The sequence below is a fragment of the Haematobia irritans genome, chromosome 1 (assembly GCF_050003625.1).
Source record: "Haematobia irritans isolate KBUSLIRL chromosome 1, ASM5000362v1, whole genome shotgun sequence".
In the NCBI taxonomy this organism is placed as follows: Eukaryota; Metazoa; Arthropoda; class Insecta; order Diptera; family Muscidae; genus Haematobia; species Haematobia irritans.
In genome coordinates, this window is record NC_134397.1 from 143,697,421 (window position 1) to 143,711,417 (window position 13,997).

Consider the following 13,997-nt stretch of genomic DNA (forward strand, 5'->3'; position numbering starts at 1 on the left):
CCTAGATAGGGCTTGCGGGTCCTCTAGGAGGAGCAAATTTCATCCGTTACGTAGTGTTAGTATATGACCGTGGTGCAATGGTTAGCATGCTCGCTTTGCATACACAAGGTCGTGGGTTCGATTCCTGCTTCGACCGAAAACAAAAAATTTTTCAGCGGTGGATTATCCCACCTCAGTAATGCTGGTGACATTTCTGAGGGTTTCAAAGCTTCTCTAAGTGGTTTCACTGCAATGTGGAAAGCCGTTCGGACTCGGCTATAAAAAGGAGGTCCCTTGTCATTGAGCTTAACATGGAGTCGGGCACCACTCAGTGATAAGCGAAAAGTTCACCAATGTGGTATCACAATGGACTGAATAGCCTAAGTGGGCCTGATACATCGGACTGCCACCTAACCTAACCTAACCATGTGAAAATTGGTTCATAAGGGTTCATAATTATTTGTCAACTCTTCTATATAAACCGATCAAAAACTAAATTTATTTAAATAGTTATTTAATCTGTCCTTTTTGTCTAACATCTATTCCATATAGATTAACACACAATTTAGAAGAAAATGTTAAAAACTTTTAAGATACCTTGCCCCAACCCAAGTAATTCGATTGCAAATGACACAGTCTTTTGTAAAATTTTCTACGCAATCCATGGTGGAGGGTATATAAGATTTAGCCTGCCCCATACTTGCGGCCGTATATACATGCTTCTTTGTTTTATCAGAATTAATATTGCCAATATATGTTCATGCATTCAATGAAAAGCACCAATGCTTACCGCATTCCATTAAATAAGTTCATTTATAAAATTATTCCCCACTAGCATATATCAGGGAAAAAAACAAAGATAGTGGGTGCTTGTTTTTCTCCTCCAAACTCCTGACTTAATGGCTGATATTGTTATTCATTCCTCTGCATTTGATGTGGACAATGGCATTGTCCACTATGATGATACCCATATTGCTGTTGATGACGACCTCAACAATGACTGAGAATGAAAATGAGGACGACAATGATCAAAACAACAACAACGATTATGATGGCAAAATAATGTAATATAAAAAGAAAAAGTTTTGCCTTTATTTTTTTTTGTTGTTGTTTTTTTTTTTTTTTGTTTCCAAATTTCGACAATTTGCGTTACAAAAGAATCAGATTCCATGCTTTTATGAACATAATTTAACACAAAAACATATTAAACATTTATAGGGGAGACGGAAAGAAAGAGAGAGCGAGAACATATTCCGAAACAAATATACAATGGTAGCAACAACTGCTAAAATATTATCAAAGTATAATGGTGGTCAAATAATTTGGTCACCAAAATATGTGCTTAGTAAAGTAAATTCGTTATGAACAAAAAGAAAAGTTGTTCACTTACTATGCCTAACACTGGTCACAGGTAGTGTTGCCAGATTTTTTTAAATTCAGTTCTTGTTTTCACATATTGTCGCGTAATTGAAACGATTTAATTGAAATTTCGAATGATATTTATGTTCACGGTATGGCGACGCAAATCAGGTCGTGGGTTTATTTTGTACACGGAGTAAAGGGTGATACAGTCAAAATTTGGTCAATATAAACTTGACGTATTTCTTTCAATTTTGCATTTAAAAAACCTGAACACCCCTCATTTTGAAGGTGTGTGTGTGTGTAGAATGTTGCTCCTATTTTGATTTTGGAATTCACTCTTCAGTTGTCAAAATGCCGTACAAGCAAGAAGAGCAGCGTATCAAAATTTTGCTCGCGCATCGCGAAAATCCGAGCTACTCGCACGCAAAGCTGGCAAAATCGCTAAAAGTTGCCAAATCAACCGTTACAAATGTAATTAAAGTGTTTGGGGAACGTTTGTCGACAGCCAGGAAGTCTGGATCGGTGGGAAATCGAAAACCGTAAGCCGCTGAGACGACAAAGAGAGTTGCCGGTAGTTTCAAGCGAAACCCTAACGTCTCTCTCCGAGATGCCGCAAATAAGCTGGGTGTATCGTCTACAACCATGCATCGTGCCAAAAAACGAGCCGGACTATCGACCTACATGAAGGTAGTGATTCCAAATCGCGATGATAAACAAAATACGACGGCCAAAGCGCGATCCCGGAGGCTGTACACGACTATGCTGACGAAGTTTGACTGCGTGGTAATGGACGACGAAACCTACGTCAAAGCCGACTACAAGCAGCTTCCGGGACAGGAGTTTTATACGGCAAAAGATATTTTCAAGCACATAAAACTGTCAAAGTTCGCAAAGAAATATCTGGTTTGGCAAGCCATCTGTACCTGTGGCTTGAAAAGCAGCATTTTCATAGCTTCCGGGACTGTCAACCAAGAAATTTACGTGAAAGAGTGTTTAAATAAACGTCTGCTGCCTTTCCTGAAGAAACACGGTTGTTCCGTACTGTTTTGGCCGGATTTGGCATCTTGCCATTACGGTAAAAAGGCCATGGAGTGGTACGCCGCCAACAACGTGCAGGTGGTTCCCAAGGACAAGAACCCTCCCAACACGCCAGAGCTCCGCCCAATTGAGAAATACTAGGCTATTGTCAAGCGGAACCTAAAGAAGACCAAAAAACTGCTAATGATGAGCAGCACTTCAAGGCAAACTGCCTTTCTGCGGCGAAGAAGGTGGACAAGGTGGCTGTACAAAATCTGATGGTAGGTGTCAAGCGTGAGGCCCGGCAATTCGGATTTGGAAAAGCGAAAGCCTAACTGAATATTTTTCCTGAATTTTATACTAATTGAACTTGAAAAAGAAATGATTTTTTAAATAAATAAATTTTAAATAAATAAATTTTTAAATAAAAAGAAATGATTTTTGACCAAATTTTGACCGTATCACCCTTTAGTTTTCGGGTTTGCCAAATGCTTCATTACTTTAGTGGGGAGAATCAATCTTGACATACAGATTAGATTTTTACCAAGAAATAAACTTGCATGTAATTGTAAAAGGCATGTAAATTAAGTCATGGTAGACTTCTCTCTTTTTAATGTTTTTGCATTATTATTACAGCAATGGGAGTTGTTTTCTATCCAATTTTTAATCTATTTTTGCGTTTCGATTGTAACACCATAGTTATAATGGGGTAGCAATTATAAGCAGACACATTTATGTTTGTAAGAAAGACAACATCTCAACCTTTCTAACGCAGTATAGAACTCTACCAATCCGTTCCATTATAATAAGTTCTACTCCAGATAACATGGGACATACATTACTCCAGACAACATGGGACATACACACAAAAAAATAATACATTTATTTTATGAATAGTGTTCACAAAAATTTTCCAAACACGGGATTCATAAATTATATGAAAACAATTCATAAAATAAAAAATACAGGTTTTCATTGACTATGAATGTGTACATAATATGAATGTAATTTTTAATATTATAAACGAAGTATACATATTTTTCTCATTGAAAAATATGTACTTTTACATATTATATACTAAAAACGTCATGCATTATATGTAACTTTTCTCTTAAATTTTTTCCCCTGATTGTTAATGCCTGCATAATTGGTCAAAATGTATGAACCAATTTATTAAAACCCGCATTAAAATCCAGCCAGCAAAGAACATAGTTTTATAATATTTTATATTATTACTAAACATGAGCACCAACGCCTCCAGTTAATATTGTTTTTCTTCAATTTTTTCTAAAGCAATAAAAAATCTTCGAATCGCGACGGCGACTAAAACTGTACTGAAAAACTCAAACACAACAAAATCACGTGTTGCCTTCAAAACGTTACGTTTCGGTTTTTGTCTCGTATTATATGATTGTATTGTATACATATGAGAGTAACTCTATGATGTGGCTCTCTCACGCTAAGAGAAAACCAGTATTTTTGATATATTAAGTAAAATTTCATTAATTTTATGAAACCGTCTGTACATATTATTAAAAAATTCATAATTTCATAACAAGTATTTATGAAAACAATATATTATGTAAGTGTACACATTTTTTATGAAAAATTCCATAAATTTATAAAAATGTACAAATTTTTGTACAAATTCATATTTTATTTTTTTGTGTGTACACACATTTTTCTTAAATAACCAAACAATATTTACAATCGCTGTTAATTTTTACAAAAAGTACATACCTTGACTTAAATTTTATATTTCAAATTAAGTTTACGACTTTAAAACATTTTTTTACCAGAAAAAATCTCTAAAGCACCTTGCTATGTTAAACTATGAATTCAAGAAAAAAAATCAATAACAAAGAGGCCTGAAACGGCCAAACGGCTTGCCATATTGTTTTACCATTTTGGATTTGTTTTTTATAATGTATTGTCAACTTTTTCGTAGCACTCAATGTTTAATTTTCACAAGTTCAAAAATTGATTTTATGCGTGAGATTTCGTTCATTTGGCCTAATGTGCAGTGGTTCGAAATCTTACAACATGACAGTCATTTCTAATATATTTAATTGAGGCATTTTTTATTGGCCTTCCAACAATAATTGCCTTCTCATTAAATAATCCTGACATTTTACAACATTTACAGATGAAAATCCTTAGAGTAACCTCTTGAAATCTGGCAACCTCGTTCAAACAGATAGACGCACATTATGCGATAAGAAAAAGTTCCACAATAAGAAGTTATGCTAAACTTGTATAAAAATACACCGCCCCATTGGTAAATGGTTGGACGTGGGTTGTGTCCACATCCGGCAGTTTTGCGGCAGTTATACCGGAATGTGAGTGATGCGGATAGCCATCATTAAATGACATAAATATGTCATCAATATGAGCCGACAATGACACTTATTGCGAGGTGGGTGGTCCCTACCTATAAAAGAGGAAATTATGCCAATTTACTCGACAACAGCAACAACACAAAAGCGTGGCTAAAAGGAATGTTTAAATGAGATATAAATATAATTCCATTCCAGCCTTGCTTTAAGGCAACATTTAAATTCATATAAAAATTGTTGCACCAAACAAGAACATATTCGTTTAGATATTATCTTTTTTTCTTAGTTTTGTTTTGTTCAACGACTCCATCCATCCGTATTCACTGAGCAATTTTTCAACTTTGTTTGTGAACTTTCAAAGAGATGTTGACGACGGCGGGGAAAGGTGCCTATAGTCCAATCTGCATTTCTTTTCCTAACATTCTATGTTAGCTTGTTTCCTGTTCCTCTTGAACATTGGCACACTTTAGAGAATTTGGGATTTAGCAAACGTGTGTGAGTTTTGCCATTTCTTTTTGCTTTAATGATTTCCGTAGCTAGGGCATTGTGTGCTGTATTGTTCGTATAACAAAATTTATACTTCAATACACAGGCATTTTCTGTTGTCTTATGACCTATACGAAGTAACATAGTATATGGTTTTTTTTTTCTTGGAACATTTCCATTCCCGGGAAAAAAGTATTTCATTTTAATTTCTCGGGATGATACACAAAACCAAGTAAATTGTGGGAAAAATGGAATACCTCGTGCGAAAATTTTTCTAAATTTTCCATAAATGAACTCTCAAGTTCAATACGTTGTCAAAACAATGACAATCTAATTACACCTAATACTTTTTAATCATTATAAACGTAATTACATCCAAGAAGCATAAGAAGTCAGGGAAATCGGACTAAATTGGGGCTTAGGCGAAACATGAAGCCATACACATTTTAATCGGTGTCCCTATTTGTGAACCTAAAATACCTCTAGAGATCCAAATTACATAAATATATACCAATAATATATACCAATAAATGAACCGATATAAAAACAAGTGAGTAAAGTAGAAAGTCGGGCGGGCCGGCTATATGATACCCTAAACCACCCCTACTGAATTAGTAAACATTGTTTGTGGGGTATCAATGTTATAGGTTTGCGAGATAAACCGCATTTCCGATATGGATGAAATTTTCCAGATTTGGTTGATAGAGGAAGATGGTTACCGTGTGCTAATTTTAAGTAAGATTGGTTGCTAAATAGGGGTATTATGATAAGAAATAAAGTTATAAGGGGTACATTTTTGAAAAAATATATGGGAGCTATATCTAAAACTGAACCGATTTGGATTAAATTTTGCAGGTTTGGTTGATATTAGATGAGACTACCTTGTGCTAAATATAAGTAAGATCGGTTAATAAATGATGCCACTATGGTCAAAAATAAGGTTATAAGGGGAAAATTTTTCAAAATCGGGCGCTATATATATGGGAGCTATATCTAAATCTCAAGCGATTTGGATGATATTGTGCACATATAGTCACTACTATAGAAGAATACAGTACGCCAAATTTGAGTAAGATCGATTGATATCTAACGGTTTTATGGCCAAATATGTCAAAATCGGGCGATGCATATATATGGAGCTATAGCTAAATCTGAACTGATTTCGATTATATTTGGCACATATAATCAGTACAACAGAATATTAGATTTGGCCAATTTTGAGTAAGATCGGTTGATAAATAAGGGACTTATGATCAAATTTGGGCGATACATATATATGGAAAAATCGGGCGATACATATATATCGGAACTATATTTAAATCTGAACCGATTTCGATGAAATCTAACAAATTTGAAGAGAATCGGTTAGAAAATAAGCGCAACATGACCCTATTTGTCGTAATCGGGCGCTACATACATATATATGGGAGCAATATCTAAATTTGATCCGATTTCTTCCAAATTCAATAGCGTTCGTTCTTGTGCCCAAAAACACCCTGTACCAAATTTTATCAAAATCGGTTAATAATTGCGACCGGAATACAACAAATACATGGACAGACGGACGGACACCAAGGAGGTGATTCTGAGTCGATCGGTATATATTTTATGGGGTCTCAAATTAATATTTCTGATAGGCACATTTTTGGCAGATCAAAGTTATTATACCCTGACCACTATGTGGTTTAGGGTATAAAAAATTCGTCAAAGGTCACCGTGGGCTTAAAATAACTCTAGATTTTTAATTTATGGCAAACCGACCCAAAGATTTGGCTTGCGAAGCCCCTTAGAGAAGTAAATTTCGTCCGTTCCGGTTGAAATTTGGTACGTGGTGTTAGTACATGGGTTTGAAACTTGGCACAAGTAGTTGTTATTGTTGAAGATCGGATGGTATTTCAAATGGGCCATATAGGATCACCTTTACGTACAACCCACATATAAACCTACCCCCAAATTTGGCTTGCGGAGCCTCTTAAAGAAGCAAATTTCGTCTGATGCTGTTGAAATTAGGTACGTGGTGTTAGTACATGGCCTCTAATAGCCATGCAAAAATTGGTTCATAATTATATATAGCGTCTATATAAACCGATGCATTGGCAGAAGCAAATTTCATTCGATTCGTTTGTACGTTGTGTTAGTATATGGCCACCACGCTAAAAGTAGTCCATATCGGTCCATAATTATCCCCCATATAAACCGATCCCCAGATTTGACCTTCGAAGCCTCTGGGAGAAGCAAATTTCATTCGATTTGTTTGAACGTTGTGTTAGTATATGTATATATATATATTAGTATATGTATATTATGTTAGTATATGGGCACTAAGGGAGACGCCGTGGTGCAATGGTTAGCATGACCGCCTTACATACACAGGGTCTTGGGTTCGAACCCAGTTTCGACCAAACACCAAAAAGATTTCAGCGGTGCATTATACCACCTCAGTAATGCTGGTGTCATTTCTGAGGTTTTCAAAACTTCTCTAAGTGTTTTCACTGCAATGTTGATCGCCGTTCGGTCTCGGCTGTAAAAAGGAGGTCCCTTGTCATTGAGCTAAACATAGAATCGGACAGCCCTCAGTGATAAGAGAGAAGTTCACCACTGTGTTATCACAATTGACTGAACAGTCAATGGTCACACTAGGCAAATATTTGACAGAAATCGAAAAAGCGGAAATTTTTACCTCATATCATGATTGGATTATTTTCAAAAACCATATCCAGATATTTGGAAAATGGTTCTTGAAAAATGTTTGACACTCATTTTGGTCAAATATGTGCCTAGTGTGACCATAGCCTAAGTCAGCCTGAAATATCGGGCTGCCACTATACCTAACCTAATATATGGCCACTAAAAACCATGCAAAAAATGGTCTATATAGTCCCCATGTAAACCGATGACCAGATTTGGTTTTCGCAGCCTCTTGGAGGAGCAAATTTCATCCGATTCGGTCGAAATTCAGAACGTTGTATTTGTATACGGCTTCTAAAAGCCATGATGCTGCTTAAATTGTGGTATTAATCACGCAAAAGTTGGTCCATATCGGTTCATAGTTAAATATAGCCTCCATATTTCTTCCGGTTCTCTCTGTCAAGCAAGTTGGCCGGCGTTACTGTAAAAGATATTGATCAACACGCTTGCGTCAAGGCTGTAGCCAGCTTCTTGAAAAAGACTTTACCAGTCTTTTTCAAGAAGGTTCCTGATCAAATGGATATCAATAAGACTGCCAAATACAAGGAATTGGCACCTTATGATCCCGACTGGTTATATATCCGTTCCACTTCTGTCGTGCAGCTGATGGTGCTGCTCGCAAAGCTTTGCAATCTTTGGAACATGCCCGCCTTATTGAAAAGCAGCCCGATGGTGGCCGTAAATTGACTCCAATGGGTCAACGTGATTTGGATCGCATTGCAAATCAAATCGTTTCCAAACAACGTGAAGCAACCAAGGTAGCTGGTCCCATTGTCATCTCAGAATAAATGTTGTGTTAACAATACGTATTGTTGACGTGAATAAAAAGATCCATACTTTTGTAATTAAGTAAAAATAAAATATAATCCGATCCCCCCATATTTCCCTTCTGGTTCTCTAATTACCGTTCAAAAATTGGTTCATACCGGTTCAAAATTATTTATAGAATCCCCTGTATATACCGGTCAATAAATGAATTATATTATTTGTAATCTGCCTTTTTGTGTAACATGTACCCCATATGGACTAACTTAGAAGACGATGTTAAGAAGTTTTAAGATAACATACCTTGTTCGATTGTGCATTACAGCCTTTAGTAGAAATTTCTACGCAATCCATTAGAATGCATAAAAAAATCATTACAAATTATTTATTTGACAATATCAATATCAAATATCAAAATTTTTTTAATTCACATCCAAAACACTGAATTCGGATCACACCTTAAGATGTGATGCAAATTCAGAGCAACGACTGTTGAAATGGTGGACAGTCATCCTATGACAAGCCCATGTTAAATTCATTGCTTCTGCTCTAATCAAAAAAAAAGTTTTTCATATTTTTTTTTGCAAAGCTTTTGTTCCTGCGAAGCCCGTTAAATTTCATTGCTTCTGAGCCAATTTTTCACCACCGGATACAAAAAGAATATTTGCATACCTTTTTTGGTTAGCTTTATGTCTGAAAGTGATATCAAGCTAAATACAATATGCATCTTTTCCTATCCAGATTAAATTTTGATGAGCCATGTTATCAACCCATATTAATTTTCTTTATATTTCTTTCATCACTACGTATAAATAATTTAATACACCCCAATGATTCAATTGCATAGCATGTCCATGCCACATCGATATTCACAATCATTTTGAATGGTAATTAATTTCGCCACATGTCATTATGCAGGAAATATTAGCACTTTGCAAATAACCATGACATCGCTCTTCCGTACTCTGATTATGGGACTAATTTCTATTTGGAACTCATCCACAGGTGCAGGCATAATGGAAGCGGACATTAGCCTCAATGCGTTGAAAAGGACATTCACGTATATGAATGTGTATTCAAACCATTCATGGTGTGGGCCACTCGTGAATGCTACGTGAACCTATTAATTTTCATCCTCATTTTTGTGAGGAAGTATTTGTTTGGTTGTGTAGCAATGCAAGGCTATTGAATGAGGGAATGGGAATGGGAGTAGGTGGCAGGGTGGTAATAGAGATTTCATATAAATCTCGGTACGTTTGCATGTATACTGTGTCATCTACAGAGCTTTATGCTTACCCAATATTTCAACGGTATGAGTAATTTCACGTGGTTCCATTGTTGCTATTTGACAAATATAATCACCCGCATCCTGTGGCACAGCATCACGTATTTGCAAATTAAAACCATTCACCAAACGCACACGGGGATCTGGAGTAACTTTAACAGAGCCAGCTGTTAATATCGCAATGCCACGTTTCCATGCAACGACATAGGGTTCTGAAAGTACAGCAAAATGAGAAATAATAGAAGAACATTAGAGATTTTCATAGCTTTTTCAGATAGGTAATTATATGGTATAATTACAAAAATAAATAAACAAAATTTAAGGGAAAACACTTTTGATGGCATTCGATATTTAAGGTGGTTACAAAAATTTAAGTTTGTGATGGTATAACATTGTGTTTCGTCCCAGATTTAAATATATGTATATGGAAATATAAACCTTTATATAGCACCCAATAATACTCATGGATATGACTAACAGTATACTCCTGTATGTATGTGAGATTTGGGCTTCGACCCTACACAGAAGGACTAGAGCGAAAAAGCTACTGTAAATACAGAGAACGGCAGCTCTGAGAATCACTTGAGCATACCATACGGTATCGGTGGAAGCAGCATTAGTGATCCCAATTCACCTCCAGGCGATTGAGCGGCAAACATTTTTCGAGGCTATACAACAAGACGCGACGGACATGATACCGAACATTCAACAAGAGACCAGAGATAGATGGCAGGAACGATGAAGGAACGAGACAAAGGGCAGATGGACACACCGCCTTATAACTGATATATGTATATGTATGGCGAGCAAGAAGTTATGGAGAAGTAACGTTTTACATGACTCACACGCAGAGAAGGAATATGGTCACCTAAACCATGTTACAAGAGCAAAATGTTACTTTTTCACGGAAAACATGTAGCATGTAGCGTGGAAACCATGTTCTTTTCTCGAAGATTATGTATCTGATTTCGGAAAGCATGTTATGTTTGACAAGAAAAGAATATTTTTACGACAAAAATGCTACATGGTCGCTGTGAAAAAGTAACATGGTGCTCATGAAACATGTTTGAGGTCATCATATTCCTTCTCTGGGCGCAGATGTTCTCTGGATACTTTCAAAACTATCTGCATCGTATGGGGAAATGCATCTCAGAGAACTGCATTCTTTACATGTAGCCGGTCGGCAGAGCGACGGACAGCGCTAGAAGATGAAATTGGACATGTCTCTACGAGAAATAAGTCCAGAAGATGGTACAGAATAGAGGTGTTAGCGTGACACAAAATATTCGTGACACGCGTGAATCACGTGGGTCCTGAACAAAATCCAAGCAACTTTCATGAATGTGCGGGAATGAGACTAAAAGAAATATGCCGTGCGTGAGAAGTAGAATCGGTTCGTGAATGAGCGTGAATAAGATTTCTGCAAAATCACGCTCACGAAAAAATCAAGATTTAATTCTTACTCGTATCTTAACTGAAATTAATTTAGCTGTTGAACTATATCGTATGTTTGAATTTTTCACCACGGGAGCCACCGTGGTGCAATGGTTAGCATGCCCGCCTTGCATACACAAGGTCGTGGGTTCGATTCCTGCTACGACCGAACACCAAACATTTTTTCAGCCAACTTGTCCACCTTCTTCGCCGCAGAAAGCCAGTTTGCCTTAGCAGTCCTTAGCAGTTTTTTTGACTTCTTTAGGTTCCGCTTGACAATAGCCCAGTATTTCTCAATTGGGCGGAGCTCTGGCGTGTTGGGAGGGTTTTTGTCCTTGGGAACCACCTGCACGTTGTTGGCGGCGTACCACTCCATGGCCTTTTTACCGTCATGGCAAGATGCCAAATCCGGCCAAAACAGTACGGAACAAACGTGTTTTTTCAGGAAAATATCTGCTACCTTTCCCCTTCCTTTTGCCGTATAAAACTCCTGTCCCGGAAGCTGCTTGTAGTCGGCTTTGACGTAGGTTTCGTCGTAGATTTCGTCGTCTATTACCACGCAGTCAAACTTCGTCAGCATCGTCGTGTACAGCCTCCGGGATCGCGCTTTGGCCGTCGTATTTTGTTTATCATCGCGATTTGGAGTCACTACCTTCTTGTAAGTCGATAGTCCGGCTCGTTTTTTGGCTCGATGCACGGTTGTAGACGATACACCCAGCTTATTTGCGGCATCTCGGAGAGAGAGGTTTGGGGTTCGCTTGAAACTACCGGCAACTCTCTTTGTCATCTCAGCGGCTCCCAGTTTTCGACTTCCCTCCGATCCAGACTTCCTGGCTGTCGACAAACGTTCCCTAAACACTTTAATTACATTTGTAACGGTTGATTTGGCAACTTTTAGCGATTTTGCCAGCTTTGCGTGCGAGTAGCTCGGATTTTCGCGATGCGCGAGCAAAATTTTGATACGCTGCTCTTTTTGCTTGGACGGTATTTTGACAACTGAAGAGTGAATTCCAAAATCAAAATAGGAGCAACATTCTACACACACACACCTTCAAAATGAGTGGTGTTCAGGTTTTTTAAATGCAAAATTGAAAGAAATACATCAAGTTTATATTGACCAAATTGTGACCGTATCACCCTTTATCACAATGGACTGAATAGTCTAAGTGAGCCTGATACATCGGGCTGCCACGTAACCTAACCTAATCTAATCTACCTTTCCTCACTCCCGTTTGGAAAATATCGTGAGTCTTGTGAATTTGTCGTGAATCACGTGAATCGTGCGTGAGCGAGAGTCTTAGTTTAAGACCACGTGGGGTCCACCTCGAAGTAATGCGAAAACGGTTCCTAGGTGGTAATCATACAGGGATGGGTAGCCGGTAGCCATTTGGAGTCCGGCACACGGGTGGACACGCTGTCAGGTGCATAAAGCATTTTCCTACCCTTACCTAAAAAAAAAAGATAGCACCTTGGAAAGATTTGAGATGGTATCTAACAGTTTGGTTTACAGAGTATGGTCTCAGCTACATATCTTGCGCACCTCCAATTGGAAATCCGTGAGTTTTATTAAGCGTGGAAGCAGTTTCCGTGGCATCTGGATGTGGCTAATCAGAAATCACATTGAAGCATGTTTAACCAAATCTTGGCCTCAAGTCGATGTACTCAATCGTAAAGACCACATCCTTACTAAACCTCTTACTCATCCCTGACTGTGATCTGGCTCTGATTCCATTATAGCAATTTATAACTGTGATATTAATAGAACAGCCATCACCCACCAATACGAGAGAAGTTAGCACATCGTATGTTATTCTAAGAGAATATGTAACTATGGCAGCACACGTTGGTTTGCATTACAAACAATGTAATTCGAGCTATTCTATTTCATATACAGAGGACCCTATACAATTCATCCGAGCAAAATTAATGTGGAATCCAAAGAAGGATTTTAGCTTAGTTACTCATCCAGATTGCTCCCAGAAATATTTTCCAACGGGAGAAAATATTGTTGGTTATTTATGATGAAGTTTATATGACTATCGGCTTGGATGAACTTTTTATTGCAGTATTGTTATGTTTTTGTTTTTTTTTCTTTCTTCATTTAAAGAGTGCACAATTGCCAACAAATTGCAATTTAAATGGAATATGTGTGATTCAGAAAAAATAATATTGCAAAATATCATGGTACAATAATACCTTTTTGTATTGAACACACAAATGAAGTGAAGGTCTTTGACGGCTGATTGGCCAATTTAAATAACGGTGGTGTGTGTTTTAAATGATTGTCGAGATATATACATCAATATTATGGTGAAAGTGATGTATATGGTACTTAGGCACCTAGGGCAAGGCCTTTTTTTCTCAACTATGATATGGATTCTAATTCATTTATCGATAAATTCACTCTTGTGTCTTTTTTAGATACTGAAAGATTATCGATAACGTGAATTCGAGGTTAATCATATATTAATTGTCAATTATAAATGTTGCTAAGGGAATATAGGACTTAAAATATGAATTCCCAACCATGGGTCTTATTTATTGAATAAGGAGAAACCCCAAGGAGGTGTTCTATCATCTTTGGAATTTTATTATGGCCAATATATAGCCTTTTTAATTAAAAATTTGCCAGGGGAGATGCCCAA

The 13,997-nt window shown here is 37.2% G+C and overlaps 1 protein-coding gene and 1 pseudogene across 1 annotated transcript in view; one reads left to right on the forward strand and one right to left on the reverse strand.

Moving 5' to 3' along the window:
* LOC142221942 (uncharacterized) overlaps nt 1-13,997 on the reverse strand; it is a 618,143-nt gene that overhangs the window by 154,043 nt on the left and 450,103 nt on the right. Inside the window, exon 3 of the mRNA XM_075291829.1 lies at nt 9,930-10,130. Coding sequence (XP_075147944.1) covers nt 9,930-10,130 — 201 coding nt within the window. The remainder of the gene's footprint in view (nt 1-9,929; nt 10,131-13,997) is intronic.
* LOC142219866 (small ribosomal subunit protein eS19A-like) lies at nt 1,249-8,723 on the forward strand (annotated as a pseudogene).